The sequence below is a fragment of the Sesamum indicum genome, linkage group LG9 (genome assembly GCF_026168435.1).
Source record: "Sesamum indicum cultivar Baizhima isolate 11 linkage group LG9, ASM2616843v1, whole genome shotgun sequence".
NCBI classification, from domain to species: domain Eukaryota; kingdom Viridiplantae; phylum Streptophyta; class Magnoliopsida; order Lamiales; family Pedaliaceae; genus Sesamum; species Sesamum indicum.
In genome coordinates this window covers 5,131,332-5,151,945 of record NC_142665.1, presented here as the reverse complement: position 1 = coordinate 5,151,945, position 20,614 = coordinate 5,131,332, and the positions used below count along the sequence as shown (strand labels likewise).

The window sequence follows — 20,614 nt, the reverse complement described above, 5'->3', positions numbered from 1 at the left end:
TTGTAAACATAATTTTTGTAAATCATCACATAAACAATCCAATTCATAATTTAATGTCTAAAAGTTAGGATAAATTATACTGACATACTCTGAGGATCTTAGGTTTTACTATACACATATTTTGTTTTTTGAAATTATAAATACACCTCTTGAGAGGTGTTGAAATAAGTACAATTGTATGGAGTTTATTTGTAATTTTACAGTATACTTAAATATAATTTTATTAGGAGGTGTCGATATAATTTATCTAATAGTTATTCTTCAGTGCATCAAAGATTTTAGTGCATTTATTACCTGCCATATTGGACTATATCATTAATATATACATGTAACTTATATTGACACATCTTGAACAGCTTATGTCATTTGTAAAATTGCAAGTACATCTCTTGATATTATAGTTGTAATTACAAACATAGTCCTTATTCAATTGCAAAAATCTTAACAAACACCTCGTCAAGTACATTACACTAGAATTCTTTAGATAGTATACCTATAATTTTACAAAAGATAAGAAATATTTATGTTGTTAGACGTTGTCTCAATAGGTGCCAATGTAACTTATCATAATATATAATACAAATAATATATGTGATGGTTTTTCCTAATATATGTACGCTAATATAATAATGAATTTTTATCTATATTTACAAACGACGATTAATAACACCACTACACCATTTTTTAGGTACGATAATTGTACTCATAATTAGATAACTTTAGAAAATAATTGTAACTACTTTTCTTTTTTTTTACAAAGTTCACTTCGCCTCATTTTTACTACGCAATTTTTTTGTTGTGTTAATAATACCTTAAATTATTTTTTATATATATGATTTGTTGATTTATATATTTTAAAATATAAAAAATTATTTAGTATATATACGTATAAAAATCGTAATACAAAGATCTGTATATATAAAAGAAAAGAAAAGGGTAGCCGTACGGCAGTAGTCAGACATGCTATGATTTTGGGAAACATTTCTCTTTTTGTATACTTTAGTCGGATATTATCCAGCAGCCGAAATGCAGTGTGTGTGGTATGGCAAATGATTGTATGTTTTTTTTAACTATTTTTTAATTAAAATTATATTAATATTTTTTATTTATAAAATAAATTATTCTTATTGATTTTAATCAATTACTCACTTTGTTCTTAAATTTACGAATTAATTAAAATGATAAAAAATAATTATATATAATTATAAAAAATAATTACTTTACTCACTGGTATATATAATATTTATAAATTCAACTTAAAATTGGAAAAATACATTTTCTTATCGAAATATAGAAAGAGCATTCAATAACTAATGCAATTCAAGTTTTAAATGACAAAGAATAAGTGTGATTTTATGCAAATATTTATTAATTTGTAGAATAATTAACATATAGTGTTATATAAGTAAGAAGATTGGAGTGTATTTTTAATCATTTATGAAGACTTGGTATGATTAGTCCGGATAAAGAAAATAGTATAAATTAGTAGTGCGTGTGAATATTTGAAGTGTGGAAAACAGAGTACATCTATGGCAATAAATTAGAGAATCGAAAATATGAAAAACTATGCTTTATTCATCTAAACTCAAGTCCTGAAGTTACAAAGATGTGAAACTATATATAAAGAATAGAGTTTTAACTAAAGAAGAAAACTAACTCACTTTGGACTCTAACTGTCAACATACTCAACAAAAATTAAATGCTAGAATACTAATAAAAAACAAACACTGAGAACAAAAAGATAAGTAAAAGCAGAATCTGCTACAGTGCATTTATTTTAGCGTATGGGGATAGGATACAAAGGGTCAAATCCGATAGAAGACACTATTTAAGTTATATAACTCAACCCCCAAAAATAGTAAAATTCTAATTCAATCCCTCTTATCATCTATGGTGATAAATACATTATATTATAATCCTAACACATTATCTCAAATAAAATATGTAAAGTAAAGACATTATTAAATTGCCATATTCAAAATAATACAGATAATTAAATATAGCGTAGCAAACATTACATGGCCTATATATTTTGAATAATTCTTTTTCTTTGTTTCATTTACTACAAGAAGAAGGGTGGGAGGGAAACCATGTGCTGGTGGTGGGGTGGTTTCCACCAATCAGCTTTGACCAAATACCAAAAACCACAGCTCCTTGCAACAACATAAACACAAGAGTCATATATATGATGACTTTTTCTATACTTGTGCAGTTTTATTGTATTATTTATGGAATATTAAGTCCACTTATATACTTAGTATTTCGTTTGTCTTTAATACTTTGAAATAATAGCATAATATATTTGAAAATTATGAAACTGTAGTGATATATCAAGAAAAGTAGAAGACAAAATGAACATGAGGAATTATTAAAAATTCTCATATTTTAAAGGGGTTCGAATAAATTTTAATATTTGAATAAAAAAATTAAATCTCTCATTTTGTCCCTTCCGTATAATGTGGAACGAATAATATGCTAAGTTTTTGTTTATTTTTTCAAGAAATAATATGGTAAGTTTTTTTTTTTTTTTTAATGTGAAAACGATGAATTATTATTATTTTTAAATAAATACATTATCATTATTAATATAAAAAAATTGATATCTAACAACAAAAAATAATTATAACAATCATACATTAATTATCCATATTAAATAATTAAACATAATCAATAACTATTATCAAAATAAAATAACACTTCATTATATAAGTGAGTCGGACACATAAATTAATTTGATTAGCAACTTAGCATATTACTTAGGAAGACTTGGGATGTCTCACAGTTTCGTGGACCAATTGGGATGTCCCAAACATTTCAATTGATCTACTACCATACTCTACGCATAGGTGTTGCCCATATATAGACCGGATATCACCCTTTCTCTGTTGTTCATCGATAGCCCGGTAATCACCCTTTCTCTGCTGTTCATCTTGATTTCCATTTCTCTCTCTCTCCGTCTCTCTGTCTCTCTCTCTGCTTCTTTCATGCGAATTTTTCTTTCCATACTTACCTCCTATACCTTAAATTTTTGAAGGGCCTCATGTGTTTCTTTACTAGTTCATTGATTGGTACCCTTTTCCATTCCTGTTCTGTTTTTTTTATTCATTTATTATAATGATTCTGACTCTATTTTAGACGAATATGAAATCAAAATTCTCATCTTCTCTGCGGCATTGAATCAAACAAACAAAACGCGACGGATTTGTAACTATGAAATTGAATCCTTAGTTTCAAATCCATTCTTGTTCTGTTTATTTGGTCCTACAGTTTTACTCTGCTTTCACTCTGTTTCTTGGTTTTTTCCTTTCCCTCTCTGCAGATCACATAAACTTCATGGCCACTGCCCCTACCGCCCCCCTGCCAGGAAAAAACAAGGAGGGCGACACCACCCTTCCGCCGAAGAGGGGCCGCGTCAAAGCCCAGATTTTTGCAAGCCTCGCCGGAACAGTTTCATCTCTGGCCTCGAAAGCAATTTCCAAGATCGGCATCGGCGGCGGCGGTGGAGACAGCTCTACCACCACGAGTGAGCCGCCGAGCGCTTACGCTTCGGATGGGTGACGGAGATGATCAGGGCTGAAACCTCCGGCGTATTCGCGTTTGCATTGTGCTGTATTATATATACCAGTGTGCGGGTAGTGAGTAGCTAGCGCTCGCTGTTCCTCCCTTGTTTGTTGAGTTCTGGTATGGAGTTGATGGGGTTGGAACTGGGGTTTACTGCATTTCATCTCTTGTAAAAATATATAATAATTATTCAGTGTGTTTTTCTCTCTCTCATCCACTTTTTTTATTACATCTCTCTCTCTCTCGTAGTTACAGCATCATCAGTTCTCTCTCTCTTATTTTGCTAAAATTCTATTCAGATTGGCTTTTGCTCTAGTTCAAGAAAAATAATTAATCATATAATATAAATTTTATAATTTATTTGATTGGATCAAATTAATAAAATTTATGGGTAATGAACTATTTTGAAAAAGCATGAGGAGAAAAGCTTTTTGGCTTGAAATTCTTGACGAAGAGAATAGTAAAAATATCCACTTTTACAACAACTATAAAGCTATGAATAACTTGTGAGTTGATTTCAAATGATTTATGATCTAAAAAAGGATAAGAATCAGAAGAGATTCGTTTTCAGTTCATTACTCTTTGCCCTTTTTTGTCCACTTTTGTTTATCTTCATTTGTGCATACATATGATGTAATGAATTTGACATCTCTAATCTTTTATATGTCTTTATTTTTCTCATATATCTCTTTATTACTCACAAACAATTCATGTTTTTTAACAAAAAATTACAAGGATACATCTTGAGACGATGTCTTAATTTATCCCGATCAGTATGCTTAAATCTTTTAGTACACTAAATATTCCCTCATTGTTTGAATCTTTTCGTAAATTACGTCAATTTTTTTTTTTTGCATATTTATCTCTTTTCATGTTAATTTATTATACCTTGTGTTCCATTTTTATTTGTATCCTAATAATCCTTAATTAACCTCTTAGTATAATTATAACAATTACCATTCTTACAAAAACTTACAAAATAAATACAACTATTTTCTATTTGAATATTTACAGTATTTTAAGGTTCAACACTTGTTATACTCAACAGTACAATCGGATGTGTGAATAGTTTCTGACGGTCTTGATGACCTTCAAAATAATTTTATTTTTATCTTTTTAGAAAACAAAAAATGATGAAAATTGATTTCTCAATTTCTCTGGACACTTGAGTCAGTGACTTATTTTCACTGAAATAATGTTCAAAATAATTATGCATAATTCTCTGGAGAAAATTGCATTTCACCCTCTTATAAAAATACTAATAAATATAAAATTCATAAAAAAAAACTAAAATAAAATTCAGCAAAGCAACGCTTTTATTTTTTTTTATTTTTTTTTATTTTTTTGAAAAATGATTGTTGCAAGTGCAAAGGATAGTGTTGTCATTTTCTTTAAAGTTAAGCGGATTGCAATTCTCTTTTTATGATTTAGGATTTTTTTTTCTAAATAACGATAAATAAATCACAATAATGAATAATATCAAATTTATTCATGTAATCCTACCTTAATCTTGACCACTAGACTAAGATATTATTAGTGGTTTAAAGGGTTATTTCATTTATAATATTTTCAGAAGGGTCATGTTGTATTTAATCCATTATTTTTTTATTGATTTTAATTATTTAATTAAGTTCAATACAAATTATATTATTACTATTATTATTATTATTATTTCTTTAGCATCTAATTTCCCCCCTTTTGGGCCAAGAATGTATCCTCATTTTTCTTTTATTCTTTTTAATTATTTAGATTAAATTGACTATTAAAAAATAATCAAATTTAAAGTCGTTGAGGGCCCCATATGCCTCGTGGTTTTGACTAGTGATCACATATTTGTTTTTCTAGTGGAAAAAGCAGCTATGACTTAATTGCTTTCACATTATATTTTTCCTATTTTCACCTTCCACCTGTATTACTTTTTCACATTATTTTTTTTAATAAATTAATTACAATCATCAATATCAAATATTTATATCCAATAATTAATAATAATTATATATTAATTATATATATTAAATAATTATATTTAATCAACACCTACTATTAGAGTAATAAATAACATCTCAAACGTTATTGGAGTATTGGAGATCAAACCCATAAAGTTAGAGTTGTGGAGCCTCAATTTGCCAATTAACCTAGATTTCCGTCGCTATTATTTCTACATTATTATTTATATTAAATGTAACCGCTCTTTGACTATTTATAATGGTAAAAAAAAATAATTTTAAATAAAAACAAAAGATAATCCGTAAGCTTTTAAAAGATGCAATTTATCCCCTTATTTGGCCTACTTTCATATTGATTTTGTCTACTATTTTTAAGTTGTAGTGCCCTATAGTGTGGGAACTAATAATTTTTTTTTTATTTCTTTTGTGATATATATTTATATATATACACGGGAAATTTTAGCCCACATTCGATTCGAGCAAATATAAACCAATCATATAACAAGTATAGTATACTTATTGTGTGATTGGTGTACAGTTCAGAAAAAATGATCAATCATAAAACTAGTGTGATGCAATTACTCTGTTATTAATTTAATTCATTTAAAACTGATTCGAGCAAGAATTTTTTATATGTAAACACTGTACAATTTGATAAAATCGAGTTCAATGAATTGGATTGCCTAAAAGAAAAATTGGACCACTACTAGAAGAAGGTGACACGAAACGCACTTAATTAAATATCATATTGCATTTTAAAATTGGGAAATTAAAAGTCGACGGGGGAAAATTGTTACAAGTGTGAAATGGGTTGAATGTTTGGTGTTCAACTCCATTCTTGAAATTTCCAAGTAAATATCTCTATAATATATTCATTTCATATTTAATAATTAACTCTGTTTGTGGGTCTTCTTTTTGTTATATTACTATTTTTATTAGAGACTGAGTGACTAAATTTATTTTAAAAAAATTATCAGTTCATATTGTTTATTATATGCTTTTAGAAATTATTTATACGATGTTAAATTTTATTTTAACAATAAATTTATAAAATGTTTAGATAAAATCTTATAACGATGGGGCCGTGTTTTCCTTCTTTTTGTTTAGGTTTGTTTTCACTTGTTATAAATTTTTAAGCCTATCTCTCTCACTCTTTCTCTCTCTAGAATTTAAAAAATATTTTTTACTATTTAATTTTTTTAACATTTAAATAAAAAAAATACTTCATTAGTTAATAATAAATTATTATAGTTAAATAAAAATAAGATTGGTATAAAAAATTATATTTACTGAAAAATATAAATTTAAGGTATTATAGATTCTACGACTAGAAATTATCATTGTATCAATAAAGAAAATATCAATTATATATCTATATTAATATTAGACTAACATAAATGTACATAATATATTATTTTTATTTAACTACTTAATTTATTAAAATACTAATGTAATTATGTGGAAATCATTATCAAGAATTTTGGAATTCTGACTTCCCTGTGAATACCTGGAACTAGAAAAAAGAGTGAGAGTGATTGAATGTGAGAAATGTGGTGGGCATTCACACAAAAATTTCATCTGAATTTCAGCGCAGATTCTGCAGCACCACACGTGCAAATCTAAAGTCAAAGTGTCCAGATTACTTGCTGATTCACATGATTATGTCTATGTCTCTCCTCCGGAAAATGAAATAGTATATATCCTCACACTATTGAACAAAGACAATGTTAGTTAATTGAGGGAAAAAAAAAAAAAAAAGGTGAAGATATCAATATTGTTACATGAATTTTTTTTAATTACTATAATAAAGTAATAGTTTAATTAATAATAATTATTTTGTAAAAATTGTCACTAACAATAATTGCTGATGAATAATTTATGTAGAGATTTTTATCATAAATAACTAGCGATAAATGTAGAGTAAAAATAATTATTTTTTTCTTAAAATTTGTAGTAGAATTAAAAGTGGGTAATATTTATAAAAGAAAATAAAAATAAATAAAAGTTAAATTAGGTTGTATTTTCGTAAAAGAAACACCACAAAATAAGCTTAATAGATTAAAGATCGTTTTATCCAGATATGTTCAAAAGATATTGTTCTTATTTGCATATGTTTATGTTAACAATATTTTTTTTCTCAAAAAATAATAGATATTACTTAGAGTAGTTTATTTCTCACACAAATAGTTGTCATGTATATATATATTGTTAAAATATTAAAATTAATAAAAAAAATTGAATATTTAATTCAATAATGCTTCTACTAAGTCATATAATTGTTTATCATACATAATAAATAATCTTCCGTGATTGTCAAAAATATATTTTTTTATTAATTAATCATAGTAAAGAATAATATCATATTTATAGCAAATAAAATAGAAACGCTCTAAAATATTAAATATGTAAAAGTGTAAATTTTATTGGTGTTAAGTTATTCAAATTATTTGAAAACTCTAATATCAATTTAGATGTGCAAATTTAATAATAAATTTTATTAAAATTATTGTAATGAGCGTAAATTAGTCCAAAAAGAAGTTAAAATTATTTAAAAAGAAGAATCAAAGCAGTTGGAATCACTCCCATAGTGCTTCTAACTTTTAACAATTTCAAAAGCAAAAACTGCAATTCTAATGACCTCAAAAGTGTTTTCTTGAAGCCGAAAGGTGAAAAACAATTTTTAAAACTCTCGCAGACACTCTCTTACTATATTTGTATTCTCATACTACAATAATATATAATATTAGTGACAAACTATGAAGTAATATTTTAATATGTCACTTAAAATATAGAGAGAATTTCACCACCCAACCCTGATATTTGATTTAATTATACATAAATCCATAGCTTGAGAAATTACCTCTAGCACTCCTGACGTTAATTTGTCTTCATCCAACAAATAGATCTATTCGTTAGTAAAATTCAAAAAATTTGCCGACATCAGTGAGAAGTTGAATGAAATGTACCCTCGATTCACTTATTACAAACTTATAGCAAGTCAAATAAATATTTTTTGATCAAACGATATTTATACATCTCCGTCTTTTCTAGTTGAATAATAATTTAAATATACTATACAAGAGAGAGAGAATAATTTGTTATTTTTTCATAATTTTTGAATTTATGTGATGGGGAGTAGAGACAATTAAATTCAATAGCTTGGTCTCCAAGATTTAGCTGTGGACAACTGATCCATCAAAGAAAAAGACTGAGATTCGTATCATCTGAGTATCGGATAAAGTATCACTAGGGAATTAATATTAATTAAATTTTATCCGTCATCAACTAAAATTGTGATATATAATTATTACTAATAATAATTAAATAAAAATTAGTCATGATAAATATTTTAATTACACTTACAAAAACTAGAGCTAACAATCGTCATGTGACCGTGGTTATTGACTATTTACTACTATTATTTATTTTTAATCATGATAACTAATTATAATTAAATGTTAAATTTCTTATGGTGTATCTCACTACAAAAAAATATAGTATTAGTGACAAACTATCAAGTGATAATTTTAAAGTTATCACTAATAATATATATTAAGTGACAATAATTTTTATCTTTCATTATATAATGATTATAGTGACAAAAAATATGTATAAAATTATCATTAAATACAATTAGTGACACATTTATAGCGATTTATTATCACTAGATTGTCGCTATACATGAGTCACTAATTATATTTAGTGACAATTTTGTGCACCTTTTTTTGTCGCTATACATGAGTATATGGCTTTATACATAGTTAAAATGATAGCTATTGTTATTTAACTATGATCAAAAATTAAAATTTTGAATTCTTTTATTTAATTTTTTTAAATAGTATTGATTTATCATAATTTTTATTTTGTAGTCATTTATAATAAATGAAATAATTCATTTTATTGTAATATTACTAAATACTTGAGTTTTGTAACATTTTTTTAACCTTTTCATGTCTTGTATGAAATACAAAAGGAAATTAATTGCCAAAGAAAGAGAATTTTGCACAAAATTCACTCACTCTTTTAATTAATTATTTATTTGATAAAGAATTAATGTGATGGCATAGTGAAAGTCAAGCCTATAGAATCTGTAGAATTCAGATAAGTGATTAGAATTTGTGGTGAAAATGCAAGTCATAAGTCAAATAAGACATCATCTTCTAGAATTTCTTCCTTGGGTATCTCGTCATTTAGTTTAAAATGCAAATTATTAAGAATAATAATCTAAGTATGATACTCATTTAGTTTAAAATGCCCGTTGAAAATATACCTTATCACATATATCGTGTAAAAATATACAATAGTAGTTTCGCCAAAAAATATTTTTTTAGCCTGTAATAAGTAAATTTAAAAATAAATATTTATTTATATTCGATTTTGTACTAATATCAATAAACTCGATAAATTTTCACTCATTAAGGGGTCTAGATTTAGACACTTTTGGATTTTCGATACACTATAAACGATCACGGCGTAAGAATCGTGGTGAATCAATATTATTAATCACGATTAAATAAAATCAAAATAAAAATTTAAGATTTTTTCACCATAATTAATCAATATTTTTCATAATTTGTAGTCAAAACATTTACCATGATTTTGACTAAGATTAATATTTTCACTACACCTGCAGAAATAACTGTTAAAGGCCGTTGCAAAATCATGATTGATTTGTATTTATCATAATTTTTTTTAATTATAATAATAATTAGTAACGAAGAATCATATTTTTTTTAGTAAATTACATAAATATCAAGAAAGGCGTATAATTATCTCAAATATATAATAAGATACTTTGTAGATCTCCTTTGACAACCTTAAATCGACAGGGTTCAGATAAGGATTATGTCCCTTTCTGGTTATGCTTTGCACTTTTACTTGGGGTTTAGGTTTAGGTTGCTAGCTGTAGTCTGATGTACTCACTCATCATTCATTTCAAAAAGCAGCTATGTCAGTAAAGACTCAAGAATGAAGTCAGCAGCCAAAAAGCATCCAACTTCCTAAATTCTAGAACATACTAATTCCTGTACCCAAAAACAAAATAATAATAATAATGATAATAATAATAATAATTTTGTATTCAATAAATTTTAAAATTTATTATACAAAAGGCATAATGTAGTTAAAATATGAGTTCAGAATTTTGGAATATTAAATAATATGTAATTATTCAAATAATTCCAAATAATATGTTAGCGATGATTTGAATATTTTTAGTTTCAGATTCAGCGATCCAAACTTGTTGATAGGTTTGTTAATACGTCGGTACTGTTCCATTCGGACTCAGACCCAAAACCAGATTCAATATATATCCATGACAATTTTTTCATACTCTATTCTTATAAAATGCCGATAAAATCTTACCCAAACTATACTTGAAAATAATTGGGTAAAACTTGAGTCTTACACATTTGAGGCCTATTTATTTATTGTTTTTTACATTTACAATATATTTAGAAAATTGTAAGTTCTCAAATTTTAAATTTACATTAAAATCAAACAATACATGTTGTTAAATAAACTTATTTAGTGAATTTTTATGATCCATCAATTTATAAATTAAAACTAATTATTTAAATTTCAAAAGATATAACTCTAAAAAATCTAAATTATAAATTTAATTTTATTCAAATGACAAATCGATAACAATAAAATTTTAAATAAGAATATTAAGGTAGTTGTTGGGTTTAGGCGCAATGCAGTGTTGGGCCTTAAATGCCTCGAAATCCAGCAACAGCCTGTGCCTCGAAAATCTCGTCTCACTGACAAAATGACTTTTGTGTATAGTCCCGATATTAGAGATAATTCCATCAATTCATGTCACGTAGGCGATAAACTGATCATCCAGTGAGCAGGTCGCGAAAAAGGTCAATTGAAATTCAACAAGCCCAAATCCACCAGAGCATTGCCCACTCCAATACTCTCATAATTATAAACATTTTTTTTCTACTTTTCAAAAATTATGAATACTCTCATAATTTTAATGATCGTCTAAAAATTAGCTTTATCTTCATTAGGTTTCCACTTATTTTTTCTCATAACTGATCAATGTGCCCTTATGGATTATGAAATTATAATTTTTTTTGAAATTTTTTTATGAACTAAGTGGATAATATTTTTTTTTACAATGGTTCAAATTTTTCCATCAATTTCGTCTGATTTTTTTTATAATTTATTATTATTTTATTTTAAAAAAAATACAACAATGGTAAAGTCATCCAATATTTATATAATTTTATCATTTATCAAGGGACTATTTATAAATTTTTAAATAATAAAAAGTATTCATAATTATGTTAGGGAAGCTCATTGTATTTTACTCTCAACCTCGGACCTGGACCCGGACCTGCTCCATCTAGAGCACATTTTCAATCATAATTGGATCCAGGATCTTGATGATTCGAACCTAGACCCCATTGTTTTAATATATATATATTTTTTTTATATATTTGATAGATATTCATATGAAGTATATTTATATAATATATATAATAATTATATATTGCACTTACATTAATTATATAAAAATAATATATTATAAATCAAATAATAATTTAAAATAGTTTTTAGGTTTTGTTATATACGTAACATACATTTTGAAAGTTTTAATATCTCATAATCTAAAATGTGCACATATAAATCTATAAAATTTTAAAAACTTTTTTATTTTAAATATTTTATAAAAATTATTCATATATGTAGAATGTGCCACACTTATTTATTATTATTATTATTATTATTAATGTCCTTTAAAATATAATAATAGCACCAAACAATAATGAATATACTCACTAACAAAATATGATTTTATGTTTCAATGTCTTATTTCATTTGAAAATATAAAAACCAAATATACCTTTATTATTCGTTTATACATAACTCAGAAATTAAAATGAAAATATTCAAACCAATTCTTCCCTACATTCAAATCATCTTTGAACCCAAGCCCACTAATCAAAATTGATCAAAACAACTGTAAAAACAGAATTCCAAACAAACCCTCTCTTTATGTTGCGTACGTGCATTTGGATTTATAAATTTGAAATAAAAAATTTCACATTTTCAAATTTATTTGGATTATTATAAATTAAAGAATTTTCAATCATTTTATTCTATTATTAAATTATATTTTATTAAATATTAATAAATTTTAAATGTACGATGTCTTTTGAAATTCATTTTTCCGATTTTTTCCTCAAATTCAAATCTATTATATCAAGTACAGTTTTAAATTTTATAAGCAAGTCCGGAATTCATCTTATCTCTACAATATTATAGTGTCCTAATCATATGTAGAGTCAAAGCGAATAATAATTAACGTAATAAAATATCAATTAAGTAACAAATTGTATCAATTTCTTGGAAAATTAATTGATTAATATGTAACTCATTATGAGCAAGCACACACGAAAACCAAGAGATTTGCTGCACGCCATAATCTGTAATTACTTAATTATTAGGCATCGTCACCTGTAAGCCTCTGAATTAACATTCGGACAAGATGAAGATCGTCATTGCTTTTTTGTTGTTGACTAAGATATTCAGACCCCAACTTACCCAGTACACGTGCATACTTAGGTGTCACGTAATCACTAGTTAATCCCATCTTTGCTCTAATTAAAATTGAAAGCTCTGTTGGGTTTTTGTCTCTAATCATCGTCCACTAATACTTTTATAATCTTTTCTTTCGGCGATGAGTGACGCATATGTTATTACAACAATATAAAAATGGATTTGCTTTTGCCACCTCCACCTCCCAATCTGTGCACACAACTGCTTTTCCTTTACTTGTCGGTAAATATATTGACATTCCTAAGGTTAGTTTAATTATATAAACATTTTGCAGTATTATGTGTTGAGAATTCTACTTATCGGACATGTGATTTTGAGGTCGAACACTAGATCGCATTCGTTGAGATCGTGGTCCATGACACTCATCCTGAAATCGCACTGAGCCTACGAGTCAGAATGCAGTTCCCATTGCAGCACTCCATGAGGTCGCACATGCCGCGTCTGCAAATTTGTTAGGTCGCACACCTGTTGTGTCATGTGTGTGCATATATATGTGTGCGCGAGCGTGTGTTAATGAATGAAGAAAAAAAAAATAATAATATTACATCACGAATTATGAGTATTTAAGTAAATTGTGGAGAAAAATAAATAGTTGTGAAAGAATAAATGATACATTTAGTGTTGGGAAAATTGCATAAATAATTTAAATTTCCTTTTGAAATTCACAATTAGATATATTAATCAGTTTTAAAACTAAAATACAAATACTCACATCGAAACAAGATAATGACGACAATAGTTTGATTTGTTGTTTACGATAAATTAAATGATAACTTACAATGAGAGTTTTATCATAACAACTCTCGTCCAATGAAAATTGCAGACTAACCGAATCGTAGGAAAACTGCTTGCCTTGAAGAAATTATATGTCCCGTCCAAAAATGCATCGGGTACTACGCAGTTCTTTTCAGGATTAGACAGTTATCGTTTGTTTAGTATTGCAGTTATACTAACAAACACCTCGGACAATACTCAATAGCCTTGTACTGAAATTGGAGCTCAAAACTTGGAGTTTGGAGAGAAATTCGAGAGAGCAAGAGATGAGAGAAGAAGTTGTTGATTTAATTCGATCATTTAAACCTTCAACTGATATTGCTATAATATAGTTATTAATGAGAAAAACAATGCAGCAAGCTGCTACTATAATATAGTTATGATATTCGTAATTTACCAAACAACGAGGATATATATAGTTATACAAATATAAAAAAAAGCCCTTTGTAATTTACTAATTTTATTTTCTAGAAAAGTTTGATTTGGTTAGCTTTGTAATTTTCAAGTTTCATATGTGAGAATCACATTCTTTAATGTAAGTAATCTTTGTAACTTTCAACAAGAAAGAAAAATCTCTACTTTGTGTTCTTACTTCTAAGGAAGATTATGGAAAAATCTTGAGGAAATCCCTTTTTTTTTCTTTTTCCTTCTCTTCAAAGCGATTAAATCTTAACAATTAAGTTAACTTTCATTAAATCTCATTTATTACGGATCTATTTAGAGGCTGTTTGGCTAAGCTTTTTTAAGTATCTTATAAACTTCTATATTTTATAATATATTTTAAAAGCTTATAAGACGTTGGATCTTATTTTAAACATAAGCTTCTAAATTGTTTGTACCTTATTTTATCTTAATATAAATTTATTGTGCTATGAGTTTATTGATCGAGTTGATGTATTTGTTAATTTATTGATATTGATATAACATGTAATTATCATTTCTAAAAAGATATATGAAAAGAAACAATAGGGAGATATTGAATTGGGATTAAATAAGAGCGGGTTAAACCTGTTTCTACTTTGAAAATACAATTTCTGATCTCGTTTGATTTTTTTTTCTTTTTATAATAATTTGTGGGCTGTAATATATGGATACGGACACAACAATACATACACTGAGACACAAAAAAAATTAGAAAACTGGACACGACACAATATTGAAACAACTATGTGTGATATCTTTTTTTATTTTATATATATTATCAATTTCACATGAAATTAAATTTAAAATATGAAAAATATAAAAATAAAATATAAAATAAGCATGTCTTATATCTAACTTTTTAACCAAACGTGGCTTAAAACATATACAGAATTAGTTTGTTTTAAAAAGTAAGGAATGAAAAATTTCTAATAATCTAAATTAGTTAAATCATCATGATCATCTCTCAAATTTTTTAATAATTTTATCCCAAAGTCTTTAGTTTGATTGAATTGAATTAATCTTTTTTTTTTATTAAGTCCAAAATTCTTTTTTCTTTTTTTAAGACAATTGAAACTTTTGGAAATTACAAAAAAAATCTAAAAAAGTATGCGACACCGTGTCCTTTTTTTTTTTTTTTTTTTTTATATTTTCGGCCACGCAAATTCTGTATATAATGTGTCTATGTCCACTATTACATCGAGTAATTTTTTAGAGTATTCGGGCATTATAGCTTGTGGAATTAAATTTCTCCAAGCCAATATTTCGATAAAAATGGCAATTTATAGCTTTTAATACTATCATAATTCTTTTTATCCAATTATCGATTATGTCCCATAAATTTGAATTCCTTCATTAATCTTGAAAGTAAGGTTAATTTTTTAAATTCAGTTACAATCGGTATTTACATAATAATTGTGGATCAAAATATCATAATCACTTTTTGCTAAAATATATTATGCAACTCAATTAAATTATAACAGTCTCATCTCATGTTATAATAATTATAAATACTTTATCGTTATTTAAAAAATTATAAATATTTTTTAAAATTAACGATTATCTAACAAATGCCCCTATAATAGACTGTTATAAGAAAATATTTGTGAGACAATTATTAATTTAAAAAGATATATTTATAATTTTTTAAATAACGAGATAATATCTATGATTGTAACAAAACTGAAGAAACCTGTTATAATTTATACTTAAAATGCAAGATGCAATCTTTTCTGTTTTAAAAATTGTTTTTACTCATTTTTTCCTTTTTCATAATGGTAAATTCTTTTCTTCAGCTGCCAGATTTTATAATTGGAAATAATTAAAAAAGAAAAGGAAATAAAGAAAAAAAGAATTGCTTCATTTCCGGAATATTCAGAAAATTCTCTGACGGAAATTGGTAACAGCGTTTGCCAAAATTAAAACTACCCAGTAATTACCTTCCCGCAACCAAACTTCACCTGGATACGCGTCGCCGAACGATTGGCTCATTCTTAGAAGTCAACGCATTGCCTGCCAGGCCTATGCTATTCCAGCACCACCAAATTAATTATCGCATTGATCGTCGTCACCACGCTCGACGTACCGTGTGTGGGAAAAGGCTGGACCCACATAATTTACTCTCGGGATCCAAGGGGTTACCTCTGCCTGTCATGTATCCCTACCGAAGCGTACAGTCACAGGTACGTGACCCGAGCCATGCCTGTTAAAGAAATAGACATAAAAGATCTGGGGCACTCCTAGTGTGAACCTAACGAACCAAAAGCGAACGCGTCATGAAACGGATGGAGATAGTGCAACGTGGCGAGCGGTGATTTGATGGTGTTTGGGATGAAACATTACGCTGGATGCAGCATAGTATTGCAGAAAATATAAGGTCGTATGTGGTGGGGAGAAAGAAACAAAAGGAAATAATGTGTTAAGGTTCACTTCTCTTTCCTCTGTCTTCTTCTCTTTCTGAAAAACTCTGTCTTCGATTTTAACTCTTTCTTCCCCGTTCTCTGTTTTCTGCAGCTGAGTGAATAACCATATATATATATATACAGCTGCATATACATATATATAGAGAGAGATATAAATCTTATATATATACATATATTTAGATAGAGAGAGAGAGAGAGGAGAGGAGAGAAAGGCATGGGGTGTTTCCCTTGCACTAGATACTCATCCATTGATAAGAAGCAATACAAAAAGAGTAAGAGCAACAGCAGTCAGCGGTTGAGAAGAGATGATGATCATGCGCAGAGATCATCAGGTGTGTGTGTGCGTGTGTATGTTATGGAACATAGTTTACATGATATCCCATCTTTCTCCTTTATTTATTTTGAAAAAAGTTTGTGGGTGTTCGAAAAGGATTGATCTTTTGTTTTTCTGTGCGTTTTGGAATTTTTGACGTGGGTTTTCAGAAAAGAAACGATCTTTCTCCGTACCCCTTTCTTTTCGTTTTTATTGGGTGGGTGGGGGGTGATTATCAACAAGGATTTGATGTTCTTCATTTTCTTGTTATTTTTATCTTGGTGGTATTCGTTTTTCTTGATTTGCATGCTGGGTTGTGATCATTCTATTTCGAAATTCATTTTTGTTGACTTGCATGCGCCTTTCGTCTCCTCTTTCTTTTTAATTGATTTTGTGTTCTTATCCACCCCCCCCCCCCCCCCAAAAAAAAAGAAAAAGAAAAAAAGAACACTAAAAAACGAAATTTATTTCAGATCATCCCTGAATGTTATTTCCTTTGTTCTATAAGTCCATGTTTCAATTCCTTTCATGATGGCTTTTGTATACATCTAATTCTTTGTGTGTGTGTTTATTTTTTCCCTTTTTCTCGTCAAATAAATATGATCTTACGTTTATATGCATGTATATGGATATAACATACCTTGTTGCCCTTATTGATGAATTCTTGACTTTGTGTTGATTGTACATTGAATGATTTACAAAAGGCTGAATTTTTGTTCATTGGCTATGATGTGAATATGTTTGTTTTGCTAGAACTGTCTGGAGAATCATCTTTTTGAGGATGTCTGGCCTTACATCTTTAATCTGCATTTTATGTCTTTAATGTTTATTATTTATTCGGTGGGCCATTATTGTTTTTCACCTTCTCTCAAATTACTTTTGTGTTATGCTTTTAGATTTTTCAAAATCGAGCTCGCTCAAATCTAGGAAGGAGGAGCATAAATTTCTGTCTCGCTCTGCCACGGAGAACAGCTCAAGGGAAAGAGATACTAGTTTGAGTCCTGATTCTGCACCCGAGTCGGACAGCTTCAAAGCTAGGAAATTCACTTTAGCTGAGTTAGTTGATGCAACAGAGAATTTCAAGGCAGAGTATTTTCTTGGCGAGGGAGGATTTGGTAAAGTTTATAAAGGTCGTTTGCAGGGTACCGGTGAGGTCAGTTGGATGTATATCAAGTAATCCAATTGCATTATGTTCATCAAAGGGAATCTGTGAATTATCTATCTTCGTTTTCTTGCAATTCAGTTGCTTCATTTGTTGGTAAATTCAAATAACAAAGCTGCTTGATGCCTGTTCTGTTACAATATCTGAATTCATTCTGTTTGGTATGATGCAGGTTGTTGCTATCAAGCAACTAGATCGCAACGGGGGTCAAGGGATTAGAGAATTCGTGGTTGAGGTCCTAACTTTAAGTAATGCAGAACACCCTAATCTTGTTAAACTAATTGGTTACTGTGCAGAGGGAGACCAGAGGCTGTTAGTCTATGAGTACATGCCATTAGGTTCTTTGGAGGATCATTTACATGGTATCTTTCAATTTTCACGCCTCCTGCTTTCACGTATATGATGTTGTTATGCTTCTTGTCCCTGTGCGATGTTGCTTTTAAGTACCATAAAGTCACGGGATTTACTTGCTTTACTTGTACAGTCCGTCGAGCTAGTAGAAAGGTCCTGGATTGGAACACTAGAATGAAGATAGTGGCTGGTGCGGCTAAAGGCTTAGAGTATTTGCATAACAAGATGAAACCTCCCGTTATATACCGTGATTTGAAGTGTTCCAACATCTTGCTTGGGGAGGGATATCACGCCAAGCTATCTGATTTTGGTTTAGCCAAAGTGGGTCCTAGTGGAGATCAAACCCATGTTTCCACAAGAGTGATGGGCACATATGGGTACTGTGCGCCTGATTATGCTTTGACTGGCCAACTTACATTCAAATCAGATATCTATAGCTTCGGTGTCGTACTTTTGGAGATTGTCACGGGCAGGAGAGCCATTGACAACAGAAGAACTGGTCCGGAGCAAAGTATTGTTGAATGGGTTAGTATCTTGATTTTCCCTTTTACACACAACTTGTATTCAATTTCTTATCTGTGTCACAACTTGTATTCAATTTGTCAAGTTAAGTTGTTATTACTGGCACTACCACTTGACAAGCTACAGTTGAAGTATAAATCATTGGCGGAGGAGATTGAGTTTCAGTACTTAGTGGCAATTTAAAGGGCTTCACCAGGGGGCTGTGTGGTCCACTTGGATTCGATGTTTTCCCTTTAGGGCCATCCAAAATGGCTCCACTGGCTTAGTTGATTTTGCAAGTTGGTTATGGTTGGAGTATCCAATGCTTTATGCTATATTCTTTCGTAGTGATGGCCTTCTCTTTTTCGTACTTCTCCTTATCTTTCCAGCTTCCGTCTAAACGTAATGATGCCTACAGTAAAAAAGCACATAACCTGCTCTGAATGTGGTGTCGGTTTCATGATCTACGAACCAAGTACCTTAGAGGTGTTTGAGACGCTTGGACTTCTCAAAAGTTTCTTGATTCTTGTCACAGTCTGTTTTATCATCTAGACATGATAGATTAGTGATTCACATTTATTTGTTGCTTTCAATCATGCCATTACGTTCCTGAATGCAACTTGTTCCATTTACTTTGTTTTTACTTACGCTCGTAGTAAAATTCCAATAAGCATATGATATGAATTTACACTTGTTCATTTTGCAGGCGAAGCCGTTGTTCAAGGATCGTAAGAAATTCTTCCAAATGGCCGACCCAGCATTAGAAGGTCAATATCCCGTTAGAGGCTTGTACCAAGCTCTAGCGATTGCTGCAATGTGCATCCAGGAGCAGCCAAACATGCGGCCGCAGATTGCAGATATCGTTAATGCTTTGAACTATCTTGTTTCACAGAAATACGACCCCAAGATCCATCCAATCCAGAGCCCAGGAAGCGTCCATTCTTCGCGCAGCCTTAAAAGGGATAGTGAAGAGAAATTTGATCTGGGCTTTGGGAATGAGGAGAAATTAGAGGACTTAGTTTGAGGATTGTTCATTCTGCTGTTTGCTGTCATGCAATGTACCTCCGATCAGCACTGTAAATCCATCCCTTCATTACCTTTTGTAGATTTACCTTCACATGCTATGTTTGAGAATGATGAAGAAGAGAGTTCCCTTGCACACAGACACATAGTTGTACAGTAATACATCGGATCGTTGTGTTCTTGGATTTTTGCCATATTTCCTGAGCAACTTAAGCTGGTAATTACGTTTTCTGGAGTCGCATTTTATGTTTGGAGACTGGAGTTATTTTCGTTATCGTTTCTGGGCAACCTTTTGTTTAAAAAAATATATATATACCTTCTTCCTTGGTAAAATGTGGAAATGAAAATTTATTTAGCTGAGGAGATTGAAAGTTTTATTTATTAATTTGGTAGATTGATTTAATATTAAATTTTATCAAAACATGTTTGGTCATCAAAATATCAGTGATACTTTGAACCAATGATGCAAAAAACACTGTGAACACGTAAAGAAGTGGTTCATAAACTGGCGTTATCCCTTTTACACTAATTAATAAAGGATTAATTATACTGATACTCTATTTAAAAA

At 29.0% G+C, this 20,614-nt stretch overlaps 2 protein-coding genes across 3 annotated transcripts; both read left to right on the top strand.

Moving 5' to 3' along the window:
- The first annotated feature begins 2,754 nt into the window (after window positions 1-2,754).
- Window positions 2,755-3,774, top strand: LOC110012598 (uncharacterized). 2 transcript variants are annotated; one of them, XM_088884630.1, is made up of 2 exons: window positions 2,755-2,903; window positions 3,320-3,774. In XM_088884630.1, exon 2 carries the CDS (start codon window positions 3,334-3,336, stop codon window positions 3,556-3,558), a length of 225 nt encoding a protein of 74 aa, XP_088740756.1. In that variant the 5' UTR covers window positions 2,755-2,903; window positions 3,320-3,333; the 3' UTR covers window positions 3,559-3,774. The 2 variants fall into 2 exon arrangements, with proteins under 2 accessions (XP_088740756.1, XP_020552536.1); XM_020696877.2 differs by having other exon boundaries at window positions 2,814-3,068.
- Window positions 3,775-16,667: 12,893 nt separating this feature from the next.
- Window positions 16,668-20,320, top strand: LOC105170864 (putative serine/threonine-protein kinase PBL7). Its single transcript, XM_011091786.3, has 5 exons — window positions 16,668-17,028; window positions 17,906-18,162; window positions 18,344-18,533; window positions 18,656-19,047; window positions 19,730-20,320. The coding sequence occupies exons 1-5, from the start codon at window positions 16,911-16,913 to the stop codon at window positions 20,045-20,047; spliced, it is 1,275 nt and encodes a 424-aa protein (XP_011090088.3). The 5' UTR covers window positions 16,668-16,910; the 3' UTR covers window positions 20,048-20,320.
- Window positions 20,321-20,614: the final 294 nt, after the last annotated feature.